This window comes from Peromyscus eremicus, chromosome 19, assembly GCF_949786415.1.
Source record: "Peromyscus eremicus chromosome 19, PerEre_H2_v1, whole genome shotgun sequence".
NCBI classification, from domain to species: domain Eukaryota; kingdom Metazoa; phylum Chordata; class Mammalia; order Rodentia; family Cricetidae; genus Peromyscus; species Peromyscus eremicus.
Window position 1 is genome coordinate 68341336 of NC_081435.1, and position 22921 is coordinate 68364256.

A 22921-nucleotide genomic window follows, 5' to 3' on the forward strand; every position below is an offset into this window, starting at 1 on the left:
TTCAGTAAGCTGAATACTTTGTTGTTGCTCTTTCCCTGCGTAAAGACAGAAACACATTTTCACGGTCCAAAAATAATTCCACAGAATTCTTTCAGCTGTATTTTATAGTAAAAATGTTATATTATGGGATAATATTCTTGGGCAATTGTTCCCATTCTCTCTCTATATAAATACTGTCAATTACTCTGTCCATTGAATCACAACAGGGAAGGTATACCATTAGTGGCTTAGAAAAAACATGGAATTTTACAAGTGGAGGGACTTGAGTAGATCATCAACTTCTGAGCTCCTACAGACAACGGGACTGAGTAAGGGGAGGGGAGAGGGCTCCATCTCTTGCCAGACACACCATCCACTTCAGCTGCGGCCTTGACCCTCTGCAGAGCATACCCCCAGGACACGTGGAGACCCAGTCACACACTGCCTCTGACCCAGCACCACAGTACTGAAATGGCTGTATCAGGACTGGCTCTTAAGGTCCTCCCTTTGTAAAGAATGCTCAGAGTTAACACTTTCCTCTGTAAGAAAAAAGGAAAGGAATTTTCCTCATTGCCGTAAGAAATATTTCTGTAGATCAAATTTTAACGTTTCCCAAATCAGCTAAGAGACAAAGATGTGTCCCAGCCTGATTGTTCTCTGGTGAAAGGCTCAGTCACAAGAGACCTCAACTGGAAACAAGCAAGTGTTCACTCTGCCTTAGCCTTGGTATCTGGTGAACACGCTACGCTGGTCAGGGTATGTGGTGGGGACAGGCTCGACAAAGAGCCATAGTCACACAACATCACTGCTTTGCCTCAAGCATGCACCAAGAGGAAGAAATGAAGGGTTCAGGCATCTGCAGCTAGAGACATGCAGCTGAGGGACCACAGGAGCTTGAAGTTGGTGGTCGGCTGGAAGCGCAGACCCGGTGTAGAAATAAAGAAACGCCCCCAACATTTGCTGTATGTGTGACATACCATGTGGGACCAGGTATTGTCTGCCACACAGAAAGGAAAAGTGGCTTGGGGGTGTGGGGGGGACAGGGACACACCAGCCTACTGTCATCCGTGGAGACAAGATTATCCTTGTTTGGCCCTGTAGCACTGCTTTTAATTAGTTTTAAATGTTAGCGGATCCCGCAATGAACTTAGAATAGAAACACAGTTAAATAATTTTTAGGGACTGATGCCACTTATGATTCTTTTGCATACTACAGCTGGTGCCCAAACCACCATGCTAAGTAGAACCCACACATGCTAAGCCCAGATACCTGAGACTTGCTACTTAAAAATAATTTTGAAATGGAAGAGATAGCTCCTTCTTCACCTGGATTTTAATTGATATTAATGATTCTAAACAGTCAAGGAATCTTTGCTATTTCCCTTTTTTAAAAACTGAATTTACTATCTGACTTAGTTCAAGCTCATCAACACAATTTAATTCCTAAGGCTTGGGAACAGTGAAAGGAGGCCTGGCCAGCTAGATTAGCTGTTGGTACCTCTCTCGCTCCTGAAAGAACTCTTCTTCCTCTATGTTCCTCCTTCAAGTCACTCAGCTTCTGGGTATCGATAGTTATTTAATGTTTAAAAACAAAGAAATGGATTAGCTAGCATAATATCCAGGAGCTCTTAAATTAAAGTTGTAAGTCTTAGTAAAGCTATCTGTGAGACAAAGCTAATTTAAAAATAAAAGACGTTTCCAGTGGGGGTAGATGGAGGCTGGCGTGGGAGAGCTCACACGCAGTCCGCCACACGTGATGCCCACGAGCACACCCTTATTCCTGTGCTGCCTACAGTCGTTCGAGAACATCTGTTGGTTCAAGTGACCAGGAAGCTGCTCTGCCCAACTCAGATGATGGGAAGGTCATCCTGAGCATAGTCGGGACTCTCTGGCATCTCTACTGTATTTTCTTCGAAGGCAGATGGAAAACAATATCCACAATTAGGTTTATTTTTATTTTGGGGGGAAAAAAGAAAAAAAAAAGGAAGGATATATGGACAAGTGGCAAAGTACTTGGCTAGTACGCATGTACAGGGCCCTGGGTGCCATGCCCAGCACTGGAGGAAAAAAAAAAAAAGTCAAGACCAATCTAAGTCCTCCTAGACACGGTTGAAATTTAAGCTGTCAACCCTTGTTGGCTTTCCCCATGGAAAACACCAGACATCCGTTCACTGCAAATGGCCAGCACTGCAGATTCCACCAAGAAGAACCAGGGAACACAATTCAGAAATAATATGACATCCTGCATTTTTATTCAGTTCCATATGACAAAAATAGTAACCTAGACTAAGACATCCATTTCAGTCAGTAGATGTGTCGAGCCACAAGATTTAATCATAAAATATATTGGATCTACGAAACAGCCTGGCTGGTTCTGGGAGGCCCTCACCCCCGCGTGGTTTTTTGCATTATAAAAATAGTGTCTCTCTTCACCACGCAGAGGGACAGCCAGCCCTGAACACAGAATGGGGGTGGTCACTGCACCTTCATCAGCCATCTCATTTATAACGCTTTACATTTCTCTTTTCTTAAGTTATATACACATCGTTTTGAGAGAAGAAAGAACGCTAACATGGTACCAAATACCAACCAAGAGGAGGGGACAAGCACACCAGGACACAGATAAATAACAAGACATTTAACTGCCAAAGCACAGCAACATTAGCCACTTGTCTTCCTTGTCCCAAAGCCGGAGCACCTGGTCCTGTCCCCAGGGAAGAGGTGGCATGGCCTGGAGACGCTTCACCTCACTACATGGAAAACAGAGTCAGAGAGTTCCGTGTTCATTTCCAAAGACAGGAACACATAATGAGCCCCAGAAGCTCTCCGCTCAGCCACGGGCCAGTGGCAGTCATTCCCCAGCAGCGCCTTTTCCTGTTGGTTCGGTTGTGTGAGGTGACTACTCTATCCATCTGTTTCACACTGTCTGGTTTAGCCTTCAGGCGCAGACAACTCCCTGCTGAGGTACCCAGCTACCTACAGTATGTCTTGAGCAAGTTTGTTGGAAGTTCATGGTGTCACATCCCAGCATGCTTGCGATGCACAAAAATGAGGTAGTACACACAACACTGACGTTCAAGTTTTGATTCCGCCCCGCCTCCCAGCATCTGGCTTCTGTGCTCACTGGATGCCATTTAGACAAAGTCATCAGCAAACGATCAGACTTTTGGATAACCGGGGCACTGCACTGTGTTTGCTCTTGAAAAGACAATACATCAGAAACTCAGAGACTCAGAGAACGTCAAAGTTATGACTGATTCTACTGCCAGACACTCACTATTCCCGTCTCCTTTACAGAACGACCAGTGCTATGAGGCAGTCGCATCGTGTGTGTGTGTGTGTGTGTGTGTGTGTGTGTGTGTGTGTGTGTGAGAGAGAGAGAGAGAGAGAGAGAGAGAGAGAGAGAGAGAGAGAGAGAGAGAGAACGAGAAAGAGGCAAGCCTACAGTAAATCACACCTACACAATGTTCACTCCGTTGCTTTTTTTTTTTTTTTCTTTTCTATGTCACAGGACTAAGATTAATTTGTCAAAATTTTGTTAGGGTGCTCACAGCTTTTCAACGTGTTTTGTAGAAAAGTTAAATAAATCATGTTAATTTAAGAAATGGCAGGCCTTATTTTATTGAGGTGCTAACAAGTCTTGGTGGCTTTTCTGCTTAAACAGCATGGATTTCTCATGTTCAACTTTAAGACGAAACAAACTGTGACATGTTTTTTTTTTTCTCCATTTTCTTTAAACCGAAGTACTATTTATAAAATACTTTACATCTTTTTTTAAATTCTCAAATTATAGACAAACCTCCCTAATACAAAATACTAAAAGTGCAATTGTATAAATTAAGATTTGCAACCACATTATACAAACATTACCTCTTTATTATACAGCTTTGATAATGTGAAATATTTACTCACAACTGTTTATAATGCTGTGAATCATTTTACGGTGATGCTTGTCTGTAACTTGTTCCCAATCAACCGCTGGGCTACAGACCACACTAGAGAACAACTGTTCACATAGCAGCTACAAACATTTAAATTAAAAACGGGGTGGGGTTACTGACAGGTACTTGCACACAAAAAGCATGCTTTCTTTCCCAATAGAACGTCACAATTTTGCCTGCATTTAATTAATTCACTTATTTATAATAAAGCAAATCTTGCTTTTAAAAAAAAAATCACATAGCCAGATGTATTCTGTGATACAAGATCTTCATTTAAGGTTGGGTTATTTTATTGTCTGTTACCCGCATAATCTTAACATAAATACTATAGACGAAGAGACGGTCGTAATACACAGCGTTTGGAGCACTGAACTGCTTCTTCAAGATGAAGAGTCCCTAAAACAGAGTTCAAGTGTCTACAGAATTTGAACAAAACCATTGAATGTGGCTCACTGGATTACCACAGGGGACCCTGTTCCCCCACGCAAGGGGGTCACTAGGTTTTAGGAGAAATGAAGTAGATATGGTCTGAGCTCTTTCTGTTCCTAAGGCAGTTTTCCAAGCATTTAAGCTTTTGTCTGAAATTTACTTAAAAGGTTGCAGAGTTCTTAAGAACAGTCAAACCCACTGTTGAAGTGCCATGCGGCACTTACCAGGCCACCTTACAGCAGCCACGTGGTGCAGGCATTTTCTGCCATGGATAAAATATTAATGAGAGCCTAGGCATGTGGGGTCCAAAGCCTGAGGCTCAAACTGTGATTAGTGGGCTGGGGACAGAGCAGGAGGGTGAAGTCTTAAGCGTATCTGGCTAGTTTATTCCAATCTCCTTGTTATCCTCAATGAACCTCGTGAATGGCCGGCCGGCTCCCGTCTCTGAACTTGCTTTGTCCAAGCTGACAATGGGTGGACTACTGCCAGTGCGTGTCTTGTCCACCCCACCAGCCATGGCACCCAACGGCGGGATGGCACCTCCGCCTAGACTTACTGGGAGCTGAGGGATGCCTCCATTCTGGATGACAGAGATTTCATTGTTTTTCATGGCAAGTCCATTGGTGATGGCAGCGGCATACTGGTTCCAAAAGCTGGGGTCAACATTCATTGCCCGAGCTGCCAGGTCCTTCTGGAACATCTCAGAGAACTTCAGAGCGTCACCACCGAGCAGGGCCATGGGGTTTTCCACAGACAGGCGGCGGCCACGCCTCGCAGGTGCATTGTTCCACATGTGGGTTCCCATGTGTACCTGTGGGAGACACAGAGAGACGAGCTACAAGTAAGCAAGTCTAGAACTGTTAGGCAGCAAGGTCTTGGTTTCAGTGTTTCATGTTATGTACACACATTCTAAGCATTAGCCCCGGGGTCAACAGAATGCAGTCAGGTGAGCTTTCCTGAGCACCTTGTACTACATACACAGTATTTCATTCTGCGAATATAAAAAGCAAAACCAGCATGTAAATTGACAAATTTTTTAGACACCAACACCCTCCCCCACAACCCCCACCAAGACTGCTAGAGAATGTTCTAGAACTTAAGAATCAAGGACCTTTTCCACTGCTTTATCCATTCCTCACCTCAGTGTATGCATACGGAGGTCAGAGGACAACCTTGTGTTATTCTTCAAGCATGGTTCACCTTTTTTTTTTTTTTTTTTTTTTTTTTTTGAGATAGATAGGGTCTGCTACTGGCCTGGAACTTGCCTAGCAGACTAGACTCAGCCCCTCCTCGCACCCCCACCCCCCACCCCATTTTCAAGCTTGTAAAAGGTCTTGAACTTGAACTCTTGCCCTGTCTTTCTCTTCTCTTGCTTTCTCTCGAACAGGACAAGTGGGTGCTAAGGCCTCCTGGGCCACCCAGAGCAGCAGGGTCTTCAGGAGGCTCCTGTTGGGTATGGGCTACTAGCTTTCTCTAGAGAGGCTTCTAAGACCTGGACAAGTAGCTTCTGTCTGTCTGAGGCCAGCAGCATAGGCAGGAACATGGAGCGGCCTGCAGCTGCTGCTGCGCTTGGTCTTAAGTGGAGATGCAGGCATGCTGGGAAACTCCTCACCCGGTGTCCCTCCCAGGGCCCTGTCTATAGTCATACAGATGATAGAACGTTCTAGAACTCAGAGCAAGTCTCATCTACGCCACAGGCTAATGTTTAAGGACCAAGTTTATTTTGTTTAAGGACCAAGATTCAAGAAGATTGTGTTCTGGCCTGCTCACCAAGGGTCTGCCATGCCCGAGGCCCTGGAGCAGGTTGATACCATCAGAGGAGCAGGTAGACAAAAGCCCCCTGGGTGGAACACGGATTCCTGCTTCACTTACTTCTGCTTAATGGAATGCATGTGCAAATATACACTACTCACATACACATGCACACACTCTATCCATTCATACTGTGTATGGACAAACAACCCACTCTGTACATGTGTATACATGTGTACACCAAGTGCAAAGACAGAATCTCTGCCTGGACAGGGGGTGCAGGGTCCATCCATAGGTGCCATGTGGCTTGGCTATAGCCTCAAGCCTGTGGCCTTCTTACCTTGAGATTGCCCTTGGTGGTGAAGGCCCTGCCACAGATGGTACAGCCAAAGGGCTTCTCCCCAGTGTGGGTGCGTTCATGGATCTGCAGGGCACTGGCTGAGGAGAAGGTCTTTCCACATGACTGACAGTTGTGCTGCTTGGGTGTCCGGCGTGGTGGGGGTGCCAGCATGGGTGCCAGGCCAGGGCTCATCACTGTCTGGGGCCCAGTAGGGACCTGGACTCCGGCTGGTAGGGCTGGGCTCTCACCCAATGCGATGGCCTTGCTGTGGCCGTTCACTTCCATTTTGATCATGGTGGGCGCAGGGCTGGAGGCCAGGCTAGGCGCGCTGTGGCTGGGACCTAGAGTAAAGTCGGAGTCAAACACCTGAGAAGGCAGCTCTTTCAACTTGTGTGTCAGTAAGTGCTGCTTTAAGTTACCCATAGTGGAGCAGCCTCGCCTGCAGACCGTGCAGACAAACGGCCGCTCCTTGGTATGGCTGCGGTGGTGGATTTCCAACGCGCTTTTGCAAGCAAAGGGCTTGCCACAGACACCACACACAGTGCTTGCACACTTACCCCGCTCTCTGCTCAGGAACAGCAGGCTGAAAGGGGCCTCCTCCTTGATGAGTGGCCGCCCAGGGTGGCCCGCCGTCAGGTCCAGGGCACCTCCATTTCCTGGGCCGGGGGGTGGACTGTCCAGCCTTTCAGTCTTCAGTGGGATCTCCTGCGGATCCTCCTGGTGGCCAAGACCCGGCGACTTGGAACGGAAGCTCTCGCCGTGACTGTGAGCAGGTGACAGAGCCTGGGAGGAGGAGGACTCAGACAGAGCGGGGCTGCCCGCACTGCGGCTCTCCAGGTCGCCCACGGCAGACGAGGAGTCGTTGCTCAAGTGATCACTTTCTCCGGACCCATTTTCCACTGACTTCAAGCCAGCCAGTTGCGGGCAGTTCATGACTGAGTCGATCATTTTCATCTGATTCTCGAGGGCGGCGATGCTGGAGATGACCGACGGGGGTGAGGGTGGACAGGACCCCGAGTAGGAGAGGAGTGGTTTGGATGAGTCACTGGCCGTGTCCTTCAGCTCCGAGTCCTCCTCCATGGAGTTCTCGTCGATGTCATCGTCGAAGCTGCTGAGGGTCTCTGCGTTCTTTTCGTCAAAGGGCAGCTCCGCGTCCATGGCCTCCTGGAGGCCCTCGGGCAGTGGCGTGTTCGGGATCTGGCCCCCCATGTGCATGCGGATGTGCTGCTGCAGCACGACCGCATTTGTGAACTTCTTCTGGCAGATGGGGCAGGAGTGCTGCACCCGGAGTGGGGGCTTGGCACGGTGCACCCCAAAGTGTGTCTTCAGGTTGCCTTTGGTGGTGAAGGCGCGGCCGCAGATCTTGCACTTGAAGGGCCTTTCTCCCGTGTGCGTCCGGTAGTGCATCTTCAGGGCACTCTGGCAGCTCAGCACTCGGTGGCAGATGACGCACTGGTTTGGGTCAGTCATCTTCTTGTCGATGTTCTCCACCAGCTGCTGCAGTTTTGAGGTCTCTGACGTTTGCATAGAGTCAAGCAGCCCGCCGAAAGGAAACTGGGCCTTGAACTGGTCAGAAACAGCTGGGAGACCAGGGCTACCAAGGCTCGTGCAAGCGCTGTCTGTGACCGTGGCGGCCGCCGAAGTGGGCAATCCACTGACCTGCCCACCTACCACAGGGGCATCCCCCGTCCTTGTACTTGTGCAAGGCAGGCTGACGGGCTCGGTTTTAGTAAGTGAAGGCCCACCAAGGAGTGGCTGGGGCGACTCGGGCCTCACTGTGACACCTGACTCAGTGTTGTTGAGGCCTGGAGAGAGAGAGGTACATTCGCTGGATGCTGGAGAGGGCCTCTGTGGGGAACGGCTAATGGGAGTGATGCTAGGGGAGTCAGTGTAGTTGTGGGTGCCGGGGACAGTGGGGGGTAGCTGCAGCCCGACTGATGTGGGCACAGTGGGCAGCACTGGCTTGCTGTCCAGCCAGGTGGTCACTGGCTTCTCTGGGGGCAGGGACATGCCATAGGGAATGCCGGAGCAGGTGGGCACATTATCGAGGTATTCTGGGACGGGATAGGGGTTCATCTGGATGTGGGGGTACTTCTCCTTGTGCCTCTGGAAGTGGACCTTCAGGTTGCCCTTGGTGGAGAAGCGGTTCCCGCAGATGTTGCACTTAAAGGGCCGCTCCCCTGTGTGGGAGCGCAGATGGATCTGCAGTGCACTGTCGCTGCCGAAGACCTTGGCACAGAACCTGCACTTGTGCTTAAAGAAAGGGTCCTCGGCACTGGCCTTGGGCTCGAACACTGACACATTAGGGGGCTTGCCCTTGCGGTGCTTCATAAGAGCCGACAGGGGGTCTAGGGCGTTGGCCGTGGCAGCGATGCTAACCAGCGGGTTGGGGAAGATGACACTGTTGGATGAAGTCTGAGGTAGCAGAGGGTTTGGCAGATTGGAGGCTGAGCTGAGGAGGGGACCGGGACCCAGGGCAGGGGGCGTCGATGCATTTTGGGGCTGCACCGTGGTGCCCACTGCACTGGATGCTGTGGCCACGGCTCCTGGAGCAGGGCCAGTGCTGCAAGCTGGGTGTGCCCCAGAATCAGTGGGGCCAGCACTGGTGCTGCAGGGAGTGCTTGTGCCAGATGCAGGCTGTGACAGGTGCTGGGGACCATCGAAGGCCGCTGCCGCCGCTGGCAGGGTGGAGCCTGAGCCAGCCGAGGCAGTGGCAGGTCCAGTGGAAAGCTGGAGGGCTGTATGCGGAGCCAGGCCCTGAAGCTGTACGGAGGCTGTTGCTGGGGCGCTGGCTGAGGGCTTCAGCGGAGGCCCAGGCTGGCGGCTCATCAGGGCCACCTGGCTGCGGATCTGCTCGATGAGCTGGAGCTGGTGGATCTGCTGCTGCTGCAGTGCTACCAGCTGCTCGAGGATCATGGGGATGGCCACAGCGCCCACGGTGCCCCCGGCGCCCGTCGTGCCGCCCGCACGTGCGCCCTGGGAGAACTGTGCCACGGCCACCTTGGTGCTGAGCAGCGTCTCCAGCGTCACGTTGGTACTAGGCATGCTGAAGGCCGCAGGCTCCGGCTGTGGTGGCAGCGCAGGTGGCGGTGGGGGCACACCTGGGCCTGGAGGGCCCTTGTCAGCAGAGGCCTCCACATCCATGGGCTCTGCCTCCTTGGCAGTAGCCTTCACCTCACTGCCCTCCGTGGGTGCCACCTCCTCTGCCACCTCACTCTCAGTGCGGTCACTGGGCGAGCTGGCGGGAGAAGGTTCTGGAAAGTCCTCGGAGGGCGGCGCTGGCTCATCGTCATGCACGATCAGCACCAGGGGGTTCTTGGTGCAAGTCTTCTTGTGCTGCAGGAAGTCTGCCCACTTGAAGAACTCTGCACAACACTTCTCACACACGCTGGTTTCCTCGCTGCCGCTCCTGCTCTCGCTGCCGCTCTCTGCGTCCTCAGCACCGTCCCCCGGGACGCCTAGGAAACCAAGAGATTACATCAGCTAGGCTCCGCCAGACAGCCGCCCTCCATTTCAAAATTTTGCACATCAGTAAAATCAATATTTTTTATTTTGTACAAATTACCCCACTTCAACATTTCTGACGTCCCAGCGTGTGTGTTCTATGACTCTTTCTAGCTAGCTAATCATTTTCTTAGCACAATCCATCAAATTATGAGGCCCTATCAATCGTGGATACTGCTTCTTAATGAAATTCCATAGAAGCCATCGATTTCCAATATCTTCATACAATCCGCAGCCACCCTGTCTGTTGGGTACAAAGCCAGCCTTCGATGGGCTCATTAGGATTCCCCTTTACCATCGGGCTTCCTCATTTCCAACAAAATTAGAGACGCCTCTGCCAGTTCACTTAACATCGCCGAGCTAATCCGTAACCTTTCCCACTCACCGGCACCTGACAGGAAGCCAGTGTGGTGTGATCTAGGCTCATGGATTCATCAGCTCTAAGCCCAGCTGAGGCGGTGCCGATCTAACATAATACTGCAGAACCTTTTGAATCAAGACGCATTTATTTCACGTAGGAAACTCAGGCTAAATACTATGATTTGTGGATGTAACAAAGAAGCAGCAAGCATTTCTGCGGATCCGAATGGCCGTGTCCTTCTCTTCCTCTACTTCTTCTCTTTTGGAAGGCAGAGGCCTCTACATTTTAGGATTTGCCAGATGGACTATCAATATACACTGGGCCTAAAATGAATCATGTTTAGTACAATTAATCGGCTCTGTCAGATGCAATATTCTTTGGCAAAATGAACTTGAAATTACATGTTATTGTGATTAGCCAAAAGAGTTCGGTGGTTTGTTAACAAACCAGGAATTATATATTTAAAGTTCATTTATGTTGACATGTTTAACATGAGAATGTTGTAGTCAGACACACTTTTTGTACCTATTTTCATCTATTCTCATAGAAAGACTTAGCAAATTATATGCTTGCACCATCGTGGAAAAGCCTCTAATTGGTTACACATGTTTAATTACTGTTGTAGGCAGCTACTTCCTCTGTCTCCCTAACCCTCTTGTGCCGAATAACAACCGTGTTTAATGAACAACTCTAATTCACACCTGATCAAATAAATAGCTGTATGGGAACGAGAAATCGACACCCAGTGACACTTTTGGCTCTGGCTTTTTGGGTCACTGTGGTGGGGAGAGAGGCCTGCGGCTGCCTGGTTTTGTGTACCAACTTGGGTGCCACTGACTAGGAGGTTTGTTGGTTTTTTTTCCAGCTTGCAGATGGAGTGACGTGACGGTAACACATTCACCGAACAGAACAAATGTCACAGGCAAGTCAGCTCTTTGTTAAATGTGCAAAGTTGAGGTCGAGAACAAAACACCCTCCAGTCCCATCCGAAAAGACACTGGGGTTCTGACACCAGCACATGGACTTGAGAAAAAGTCTCTAACATTTTCCTTCTAAGGTGTTTTTTTTTTTTTTTTTTTTGGGGGGGGGTGCTAATTCAGCACTAGGTTGAGCAGAGAAATCTGGGGTTTTTTTTTTGTGTGTGTGTTGCTTTTTGGTTTTTGTTTTTGTTTTAATTTTGTTCAGGAAACCCCACTGCTCCTCTCTCCGGAAAATGAAATAAAAATATTTTTGTGGCTGGTCTGTTGCTTACCATGAGGCCATTACTTCCAGGTAATTTATACATGCCTTTAAAAATTATTAGCAGCATTCAATTAGCATTTTCTTAACTGGCTAAGCCATTTGAAGGGGAAAGAAGTTAGAGCTGCAGCCCATAAACCCCACAGACTTTTAAACCAAACTCAGTGCGAAGATCAGGCTGCAGCGAGCAGTCTCATTACTGCATGGGGGAAGGAACAGAATAGGTATCTGTAATGAGGTTGAGGGTAGCTAGGAGCAAAGACACAGTCGATTTATACAGCAGATAGGCACATTAACAAAACAAATACTCCATGCTCAACTTTGTTCAATGTATGCAAAACTAATTGTAAACCTCGTTATGGTTATGAAACAGGGTTGGGGGAGGCTAGAATTTTTTAATCATTGAATAAACAAACAACAACAACAATAAGAAACTATGAGCTCTTCAAAATTCCAGTAACTTAATTTTAAAAGTTTTAACAAAATGGTAAAAAATTTTTATTTATGATTTCTCTTTAATTGTATAATGTTCTTCAGAAACATATACATATCATATACACATACATACATAAACCTAAGCGGACATTAAAAAGTTCATTTGCATTAAGCAGTAAATTAGATGCATAGAAATCGCTAAGCAGGAGGCTGACTTTAAGAAGGGGCTTTCCGACGTGTAAAGCCATGATACAAAAAGTATAACTGTACTTTCTAAAAGAAAGGAAATGCCAACGTATTAAAAACTGCTAATGCCTTGAAATATTGTCTATGCCAACGTATTAAAAACTGCTAATGCCTTGAAATATTGTCTACGTACATCTCCTTTAAGAAGATTAAAATGTACAGTATGTGCAATGCACAAAAACTGAAGGTATGTATGCTTTAAATTTTACAAAATCAAACAGTTATCTTATTTAAAAGAATACCTCTGCTTTACATTTAGTATGCTCTAGGGACAAGTCATTCAGAAAATGCTTAAAAGTGGGCTGGCTTAAAGTGCCTTCAATGTGGAAAGAATTAATTTACACAACTGTAAGTTACGCCTTCACAAAGTGTGGTGTGACACAGAGAACCCATGCTTTTCAAAAGGGTCTTGACCCAAACAAATCTCTATTTACCTTAAAGATTTGCATTTTTACATTCCCATTAGTTTTCTATGTGTTAAGTGTTTTAGGGTTCATTTCCAAATACACTGAGGCTGAGAAGGGATCCCCTAGGTAATTTCTTTTTTTTTTTCTCCACAGCAAGGGCTGCTAAATTACAAGTGTTTCTTAGCTGTACAAAGTGTGCATGGAATATATAAGCACGTTCTGCCAAATAATGTCATTGTGTTTAATGCAATCTTAAGTGACAATTATCTCAACATAAGATATTTTGTTCAAAGTAAAATGATCCTCCACCTATACTCCTTCCAAATTGAAGAAGGAAATTGTAAGGAAAAGGCATTCTGACCCTTTGGACCCGTTAACAGTTCTTTATGTTAATGAGCCCAAGGAAACCAAGCCTGGCAACAATTTGCTTATGAGCCAAGCTTCATCATGAATTTCACTTTTGGCAAAAAAAGTGATCTTAAAAACTACAGTTAGTGAGGGGGAAATTCTTAAAAACAGTTTGCATTTCTTATTTGGGGCAAATAAATTAGAATTACCACTTAACATTTCTGCTGGGGTTTGTTCAAAATGTCTGTAAAACAGTCGCTTCAATGTTAAGTTTCACATGCTCAAGCTATGGCTGTGTTTCCCAAATTCGAATGTAACTAGACCTCCTTTATAAAAGTTGGAGATAAGTAGAAACTTATTAAGATAGACATAAATACAAAGAACAGACTACCGTTTCCTTTATGGAACTGAACTTGCTTGTATATGTTTGAGACGTTTTTAAGCAACAGAATACTCTTAACTGAATGAATAAATGGTCAGGAAGTAACTGAAGAACGTAGCAGCGACAGGACTCCGGAGTGGTGCAGTCTACTGACTCCCAAGAGCACAAGTGCTGACCTCTGGTCCGTTCTAAAGAGTGAAATTAAATTATAACCTGCTTCTGACACTGCCTACATTAACCGTCTATGTGTGAAGCTGACATTATTAGTTGTTTTCCATAAAAGAAAACCCAGGCAGATACCCTGACTGCAGTTTATAATGTCACCACATTGCTGCCAGTGTCCTTTACCTCTGCCATCTTGTAGGGCCAAGATTACATTTTTTTAACCATGTTTCTCTTTAAATAACATTCTGAACTGGCCACCATGCTAAAAAGTTATTAAGCCACTAGTTAATATTGCTTAAAATGTTTATTTATGGCTAACCAGAGTCAGGGAGCACATTCTTCGAAAGCACAGCGGAAAAGCTTTGAGAAATGTATTAGCAATGCAAGTTTTTATTCTCATTCTTTTCTCTTTCTTTCTTTCCTTTTTTTTTTTTTTTTGAGGAGAGATTTTTAAAAAACAAGCATTTTAAACATTCTCGTCCAAGTAATTTGTATTTTTGCCTGCTGGATGTTCAACAACTAAGATTTGAAACCAACTAGCCAGGGATTAGGCAGGCATTTTACAGTACGTAAAGGTGACATACACTTATACACTAAGTGGAGAAAATGCTAACCAAGTATACTGTCGGGGTGTTGGCTCTCCCTCCTGGAAGGCCTTCCTCCTGTTTGACAGACCAGTGGGTCATGGTGGCTGCCAGATGAAGGTAACTACCGGAAGAACCACACAGCCCTCACTGCCCTGGAAACCAGTCACCTGGCTGAGGGGGATAAAAAATAGATTTGTGGTTGATTTATAGTCATCCCAGAACTTAGGATTCCTAACTCCACCTTGAGGGAGAGTCATGTTTGGGACGGGCAGAGAAGGGGCAGGCCTACAGCCCCTCAGAGAAAACCACAAGGCAGCTAGCTTCACGGCATTCATTTTAAGAATACTTGCATTTTTTCTACTCACTGATAACACAGCACGTTTTAATAAAAATCTGCCGATTCTTAGTACATCCTCGCCACCACAGCTTTCACTCCTGGTTAGTTTTGGGAAATGACACCATGCTTTCTCTGTCTTCCAGAACACGATCTTTTTCAGGTCACAAGTGAGAAACCTTGCAGTGTATAAAGATATTTGAGATGCCATGCTTTCTCTATACAAATATTTAAGCACAGTTCTTAACAAGGCTTATTTTCATTTTCTCTTTTCAGAAGTGTCAAGAATTCCACCCATTACAAAACAGCAGTAAAATTGCTGATTTATCATTTCCTTTATTTTGCTACACTTTTGTTACATTTTTTAAATGCAGTACAATCAACAAAGGGAGAAGGCTGACTTGTTTAGTACAGAGAGGCACGTTAAAATTCTCTTCTTTAACTATTAACTTTAAAATACCAGGTGGGTCTTCGGGACAGGAAACCCTACTTTTCCTTTGTCTTTCCATCTCTTAAAAATGTAGCAAGCATTTCTCAAGTTTTCCCAAACTCTTAGGAGACACTTATTTCCTTGCAAATTAATTCTTTTTAACTCCTTATGATAGCTTTGAATCCCATAAAGAAAGATGAATTATCGCCATACTGAGCCCAAGCTGTGTCACAGGAGGAGACAAATAGAGACCCCCACTGTGTTTAACAATGTAGAAGAAATTCCAGGCGCAAAAGAAAAATTTCTGTCCTCTTCCCCCGGACCTGGAAAGCGTGCGCTCACAGAGCTGAACGGTGGAGGGCAGTCTTGCTATGCTCAGCGCGGGCACTGACCCACGCGCTCCCTCTCCCTCTTACTCAGTGGTCCACATCACCAATTTGTTAAGTCACAACCACCTGTGGCACAGGCCCCAGGCGTCTTCTGTTTAAACTGGTTCAGTTTTAAGCTGTGTGGTGCGGCTCCAGGGACAGAAACACTGTCCCTTTTTGGGACACGAAGTTGAGGCAGCAGTAGCACACACAGTCACTTTGATAGAAAGATGTTTGTTGTACTTCAAGGCTTGCATAATCGCCCTTTTACCCAGCTGTCACGCTACACTCACGCTCACACCACTGTTTGTGCTTCACACAACACACACAGACCTGAGACACATCAGCAGAAGCCAGCTATTCTGATCGTAATTTGGTGAGGGGCTGCTGAAAAGAAGGTTTTGATAAGTCACTTCAGGTTAAGGTGGTGGGCGGTTTAAATACAGCGTTCTCCAAGATTTGATACAAAGAATTCCACATCGTTTTATGACAGTCCTCCTAGAAAGTGTCTATTCCATCGCAATCCACTATCAGAGCACACACAACCCATCACTTAGTGGGGGGAGGGGGAGAGAGTCAGTGAACAAGTAAAATGGATTTGGTGCAAAAATGCCTCCCTTGAAATAGCCCGAGTCACACTGCAACTAGGAAAGAGACTGAGATCACCTGTGAGCATTAGGCTTCAGGAACCTGGGCTAGGTAATGACATCATTTCCATCAGCTGCTCTTACTTCATGGTGGGAGAAATTTGCATACAAGCAGAAAGTCATCCTGGAAAAGCCACCACCCACCCCATGATGCCAGCGACTCTGCATGTGTACAGATTATACACGACTATTATCAAACAGCTCCGTCTGAGGCCACTCTGAGGACCCGTAATGCTGAGGAATGAGGATAGAGTGCCCTGGCACCTGCAGGGTTAATTAAACCGTTCAAGAGGTAATGGCTACACAAAAGCAAGCCAGTTTCTCTTCTTCCAAGAGCCATAAACACTTGTGCTGAACTGGATGGCATTTGATCAGCTTGTACTGCACGGGAACAAACTCATGGGATCTCTAGTTAGCACGGACTCAGAGTTCACACTTAACAAAACAGTGGTGAGTCCTGCTGCCAAGGTCAACAGCACAGATGCACTAACTGTATTATGAGCTTGACATCTAGTGGCCGCCCCTGGCAGGGTGAAGCAGGCCAAGGCTTGTCACAAGACTCCTAAGAACTCACCTTCGGGGACAGAAGGCGAAGCTGGCCAGCATTCTGCCACCCATCTTTCCCAGGACCACCGTTTAAAAAGGCTCCACGACATACCATGAAGTCACCATGATTTCAAAGAATGCAAAGGGGGCTGAACCTCCCAGAGCAGGCAACACTAGGCTAGAGGTGAGAGGAAAGGTCTACCCTCAGAGGAGAAACCGCTGGGGTACCATCAGCTCCCTTTGGTGGCCAGAACCCCTTACCTTTAATTAAGAAACAAATCAATCTTAGTCTCAAGCATAAAGGTCATCCCATTATTTTGTTAAAAAATGCATTTTCCACTTTCTGGAGCATGCCTTGCCTTGTTTGTTTGGCAGTCACACAGTTAACTGCATCTTAAATCACAACTGTGTTGAAATTACGAGAGAAAACCTCAGGATACTTTTAAAACACTTTTCTTAATGTAATTACTAAAATTTGATTTTCACATAGATGGTATATGAAATGTGCAGTAACTTGACACACATTGTAATCACCAAAGTGTCCCACCAGCAGTAAGCAGCATTAGCTCACATCTTCATGATATTGTCTAAGATCCACTGGTGTTTCTTACACTGGCAACTAGTCAAGAAATCAAGGAAGAAAAGAAAAACTAGTAAAACAGTAAAGGAAAAGAGTAAAGGGAAACCCTTCTTTTATCACATTATTTTAAAAAATGATACTCAAAACTATGTCGCTGCATTAAAAGCTGGTGTAAAGCCCACGAGCAGCCTAAAGGGTTTTTAATTTACTTTCACAAGACCTTGTGCCAACACTTACACATAAGAATGCTAAATTCCAGCTGACGGTCAGTTCACAGGACAGAGATTCTGGCTCTGTTTGCTGCTTTCCCTATTCCCAAAGAAAATGTTCTTAAGGCTACCAGGAGATGGACGGTAGAGCTGAATATGAAATCTGCCACTTTTGTCTGTTTCCACCGTCATTCTGGATACAAAGAAATCATCAGCTTGCTAAGTAATTCCCTCTGCTCCTCCACACCTTTCCCTTCCCTACTGTCTGAACACATCCGAAAACCCTGGATGACGCATAGTCTTTGAAAAGTTTACAATACATTCTTCTAAAAATTCCCTAACTCTTGTCTCATAATCAGCTCTCTTTGAGGTGGAATTAATTGGCACCCATTTTAGGAGCACGCATTTTTAAACAGGTTAAGTTTTTGAGCGTTATTTTAAAAAGAAATGTTTGCAAATTCCCCCCCCCCCCCCCCTTCACTTACTTTCTACCTTTCATGTTTCAGAGAAAACAATCTGCCCGTGGTTGTAAGAAAGTAGCTTCTGTTTGGGCCCTTTTGGTATGCTGAATTGTAAATGGGGGGGGGGGGGGCTGGAGGCAAACCCTGCAGATACAGATAAAAGAAAAAAAGATCTCCTCGCTGAGCACTGGTGGCTTTCTCTCCCTGAACTTAAGCAGTCTATGAATTCCACTCCTTAGTTCTTAGGTCGCAGACTGGCCACATTTGAAAAGATAGCCATATACTGTAAACTGGTAGAAAATAAAAACACCGTGAAGTAGTTAATGCCCACACAGAAGATGCATCCTCAAAAACTGTTTTAAATTACAACATTCTTTTGTTCTTCCTTAAATACAGACTTTCCCAGGACAGAGAAAATCGTCTTTAGGGACTGCTTTTCTCTTTCTTTTTGCCGGCCGGCACACAGTTGCCACGTCTTTAAAGTTCTTGGTAGGGCTTAAGTGCAACACTGTCACTGCAAGTTTTAATTAGTTTTTCTTAGAACAAAAATCTTCAGCTGGCTCAGAGGATATCATTACAGATCTAGCTGAATCCCAAAGCTGCATCACGTTTATTTCTAAAGTGGGAAATCATCACGAATAAGCAATTTAAAATGACAGTTTCTATTGGGGGATTTACGGTCTCGGTAACTTAAAATAAAATTTTATCACAAGGTAACTCCAGAACTTTCCATAAGGCAATACTGCTTGTTTTCATTCAGACTTGTCACTCATTCCTTTAGTGCCAAGGTCTGGAGAGAACCAAAGCTGCCCCCCCCCCACCCCCATTGTTTGTCTAAAAATCAAATCCTGAAAAATAAACCATAAAAATGTGGGGTTTCTACTGGAAATCAACAAGACTATGCATCTTTGTCCTCCACCATCCTCATTTCTTTTTACATATGGTATTAACAAAAGCCTTCAATTTTACCGCAGAGATGGACCTACTGCTTTAATTAACATGTCACACCCAAAGTGGTACAAAGGAATCATTTACTCCATTTCTAAAACACTGTAGACTTAGCTCACTTATAACTTCATGCAGCACATATTTGTCTCCCGTGCAGCTAAAAAGAATTAAGAATTTGAAATGACAATGGAGTAATTTAGTTTACACAACCATTTATCTTTTTTTTAAACCAAACTACTTTTCTTGGTTATCTTAGAGTTAAGACAGCATGAGCATTCCTTGACTTCATAAGGGAACAGAGTATCTTTTATGCTCCATGAACAATCTGCTTCAGAACAATTAAATCAGAAAAAAAAACCCAAACCAAAACAAAACAAAAAAACTTGTTTTAATAGTTTGCCTGAACTATCCTTCAAACCCGAATAGCACATGCTGCTTTACTAGGGCTCAGCCTCAGACAGGCTATTTTTGGCCTGTTGCAAAATATGATGAGGAACTGTAGCAACCTCGGGATCAGAAGTCTGAAGGACTGTAGAAAACAGCCCGGATAAAAATGCCACTCCTGAAAGGATGGAAAACCTGGATATTGGAGAGCCTCGAAATAAATTAGAGCAGCGAGCAGCAGAATTCAAAAGAGAACTCGTAAATAATTGACTATCTGGGGTTTTCAACACTGTCCGGGTTATATATCCTCCGACGTGTTTACACGATTAACTTTACCACACTCACATTTCTGAAGCGAAATTAAAAATGAACAACAGTGCCTCAGCTTGTTAACTGTTAAACACACGAGGTTTTACTCTATTAATTAAAATATGCTTTAATAAAAGGAGACATTGCACATTTTGATAACGACCCTACAAAGCGGAGAAGTATTTACACTGTTGCATTTTAGGGCGGCTGTGAAAGCGGATTTTGAGCTATTCAGGAGCCGCAATAATGAAGCTTTAAAATTCCTCACTGGGATGCAGTGTAGTTCTTTTGAGGGAAAGACTGTCTTTCTCATTCGGCAGAAATAAATCCATTCATTTGATCATGTAGTCATTGAGGGTAATACAAAACAACCCAAGTGTGAGAAATTCTATGTGAAGAAGTAAACAAAACAAAAAAAAATCCATTTCCATGACAAAAAGATTCTTTGTCCCTAATCTACCCAACATATGCAAGCGTTTCTTTTTAGCATATCGCCTGTTCTAATCTTGGCTGACTTGGCTGCCGAGATGCCGGCTCCCTCACCTCACAGCAACAAAAAGACCCAACGAGTCCCATTTGATTTAATTCATTCCAGGGCTGCTGTGGGCATTTTCTCACTTTCTGCTGCGACGTGCATGCTTTGTCAAACTTTAATGCTGTGTGTTAAACCCTTAAATTCCGTCTATTTGTTACGGTTTTGAGTTTGGGTTTTTTTTTTTTATTTTGAAGATGGTATTATTTTCATAGCTAAAAGATTACTTAGTATCTGCCTCTAAACAATTTACAATAGGTTCATCATAAAAGTTGGCTTTTAAGGAATAAATTATTCCACCTCGAACTAGTTGGGGGGCTCCGTGTCATATGCGGCCGCCCCTCCTCGGCCTTCTTACCGGCGCCCTGGGGACCCTGTCAAGGCGCGCCAAAACTGGCGCCCAGGGCTTACGGATTCAGGGTGCCATAAACTTTAGGGTGCCAAAGTTCAACCATACTAAATTCGCATCTTCTCCAGTATCTAACTTCCGTAGCGCCTGCCCTGCACTTATGGATGGTTCGAGGAGGAAGTTGCTACCAGCGAAGTAACTACGAAGGTATCTCCATCGCCCGATTTCGGTGCATCCAAAAGAGTACGAAAAGGCCGAAGGGAAAACTTGGAATCCACCAGGAACGTGCTGAGGTCCTATCGCATGCACGCACTAGCCCCCGAAAGAAACAGCTGTGCTCGCGCCCCACAATTCCCTAGTCGGCCATTAAGCAAAGGCCAAGAGACATTTACTTCCCACTTGCTTCCGAAAGGGATGATTGGATTTGTCAACGCTCTGGGACACCGCGGGGTTCGCGGCCTGAGGGTCACCCGAGGCGGCCTGCTGGCGGTATCGGGGACAGGCAACAGAGACTGGGATCACCGAGGCGGCGTTGGGGCCCCGGGTAGGCTCCAGGCGAGCACCGGCTGGGCACCAGGACGCACGGCGCCGAACAAAGCTGGCCAGGCGGCGGCTTCCAGGGCCCGGGTCCAGCGGTAGGTGAGCCTCGGACGCGTCCCCCGCTGCTGCGCCCGCCCTGGGGATAGTACTGAGCTAGATCAGGATCCCGGAGCTTCGGAGGCTCCGGGCCCACCGAAGCAGGGTAGGGGCGCAGAGAACAGGAGCAGCACCGAGGCGGCAGCGCGGACCCCCCCTCCCGCCCGCTCTGGGTAAGCGGGCCTTCGCCTCCGGCCCAGCCGATTCCGGTTCATCCTGGAGCCGGCCCGGCCACAGCTCCGTCCGCGCGCAGCTCCCCAAGTCGGAGCAGAGGAGCCAAGTTTACTTGGCCCGCAACTCTTTTCCACGCCCGCGCGCTTCGATGGAGTACCGGTTCCGCACTCGCTCACGGGAACCAGGGAACTTTTCTCCCACTCCGAGATGCGCGCAGTCGCTCCCACCGCCCGCGCTTCCCAACCTGGGTGGGCGCCCCAGAACTACGGGCCACCCTGAGGTCCCCCGGCCCTCACCGTGCTCTGAAGCCCCGTCCTGCGGCGGTAGCTCCTCGTCCGACTTGAGGTGCTGGGGCTTGGCCTGCTTGCGCCGAGACATGCTGCTAGCGGCGCTCCGGCCCCGTGCGGGGCAGCGGCATCAGCGGGGTGGCCGGCGGGGACAGCGCGGGGTGGGCGCGGGGTGGCCGGGCGGGCGCGGGGCGCAGGGCGCGGGGCGGTGGCGGCGGCTGCGCGGGCCGCGCATGGGGCTGAGCAATTAGGCTGGTGAATAATGCATGTCCATTAGCGGAGGGCCGCGCCGATTGGCCGGCCTCCAGCGGACTCCGGCGGCCTATGCAAATGAGGCCGCTCTCGCAATTAGCAGCCGCGCTGGCGAGGAGGGGCCGCGGCGCCTGCGGACCTGGGTGCGCGCTGCCCCACGCCGCTCACATCGCGGGCTCCGCCGACCGCGCTCGGGCGCCGCGCTCCTCTGCTGCCCAGGTGCGGCTTCGGCGGGCGGGCCGGGGTGCGGCTTCGGCGGGCCGTGGCAGCGAACCCTCCGCGCCGCGCAGGCTGCAAACTTTGGTGGCGTCCGCGCGGCGCCGTCTCCGTCGGCGCGCCGGGCTCGCCCCTTTATAGAGTGTCTGCGCCGTCGCCCGCCCCCCCCCCCCCGCTGCCGCCGCCGCCGCCGCCGGGCGGCCCCTCCCGGAGCGAGCGGCCGCGGGCAGGGCTCCGGCCCGGCGCCTTTGTCTCGCCCCGGCCGTTCGGGCGCCGCACCGCCTGCGCTCCGGGCCGGCCGGCCGACCGCCTTTGGTCCTCGGTAGCGGGTCGCCGCGCCGCTCAGCTCGCTCAGCCCGTCCCGGCTCAGGTGCCCCTGTCTCCGGACTTTCTCTCCCGGCTCTTGTCCACTTCGCGGGGTCCTCCGGCGGCCCGCCAGGCTCAGAGGCTCGCGGCCGGAGCGGAGTGCGCACGCTAGGGTGGCGGGACTTCGGCAAGACCAACTTTCCGGTTCGGAAGCGGCGCCGGCCGCGCGGCTCCTCCCCTCCCTGCGTTCTCCTCCCCTCTGCTATCCCCCCCCCCCCCACTCCCCCGGTCCCCACCGACTCCTGAGTGCCCGCCCCGCCCGCCGCCACCACCAGGGCCTCCGCGGCTCCGCGCCCGCCTGCCAGGGCCTCCCCACCGCGGACAGCTTAAGTCCAGGGGAGGGAGGGGGCAGCGGGACCTGGATGCCGCCCCCCTTTCCCGTTCCCGCCGGCTCTGTGGCCCCAGTGCCCACTGTTCGGGCCTGCAGAGTGGGCAACGAGTGCTACTCAAAGTTCCAAGTCCACGAAAGTCCGGCGAGCGGGCCGCGGGTGGTAGGGATTTCGGGGGTGACATGGGGGGCAGGTGAGGGGGTCGTGCATGTCTACGCCAGCCGGGCATCCTTGGCCAGCTGGCGCGCCGCGCTCCCCGCACAGGTCTCCCCGCCCGCGGTCACGCGAACGCGGCCTCGCTCCCGCGCGCTCACTCGCGCGCTCTCCCACCACACCGAGCACACGCGTCCGCGCGTCCTCCATCCCGGAGCCGCCACCAGGATGTGCCCCAGGCCTCGCCGCAGCAGCTCCAGTGCCCTTCTCCCCAGCGTGTCTCTTTTTCATTTCTT

At 48.3% G+C, this 22921-nt stretch overlaps 1 protein-coding gene across 2 annotated transcripts; it reads right to left on the reverse strand.

Moving 5' to 3' along the window:
- Window positions 1–4728: 4728 nt before the first annotated feature.
- On the reverse strand, window positions 4729–21400 carry Sall3 (spalt like transcription factor 3). Of its 2 annotated transcripts, XM_059246639.1 has the most exons (4): window positions 21319–21400; window positions 6999–9899; window positions 6442–6782; window positions 4729–5160 (listed from the first exon to the last, which is right to left on the reverse strand). In XM_059246639.1, the coding sequence occupies exons 1-4, from the start codon at window positions 21398–21400 to the stop codon at window positions 4729–4731; spliced, it is 3756 nt and encodes a 1251-aa protein (XP_059102622.1). The 2 variants fall into 2 exon arrangements, with proteins under 2 accessions (XP_059102622.1, XP_059102621.1); XM_059246638.1 differs by having other exon boundaries at window positions 6442–9899.
- Window positions 21401–22921: the final 1521 nt, after the last annotated feature.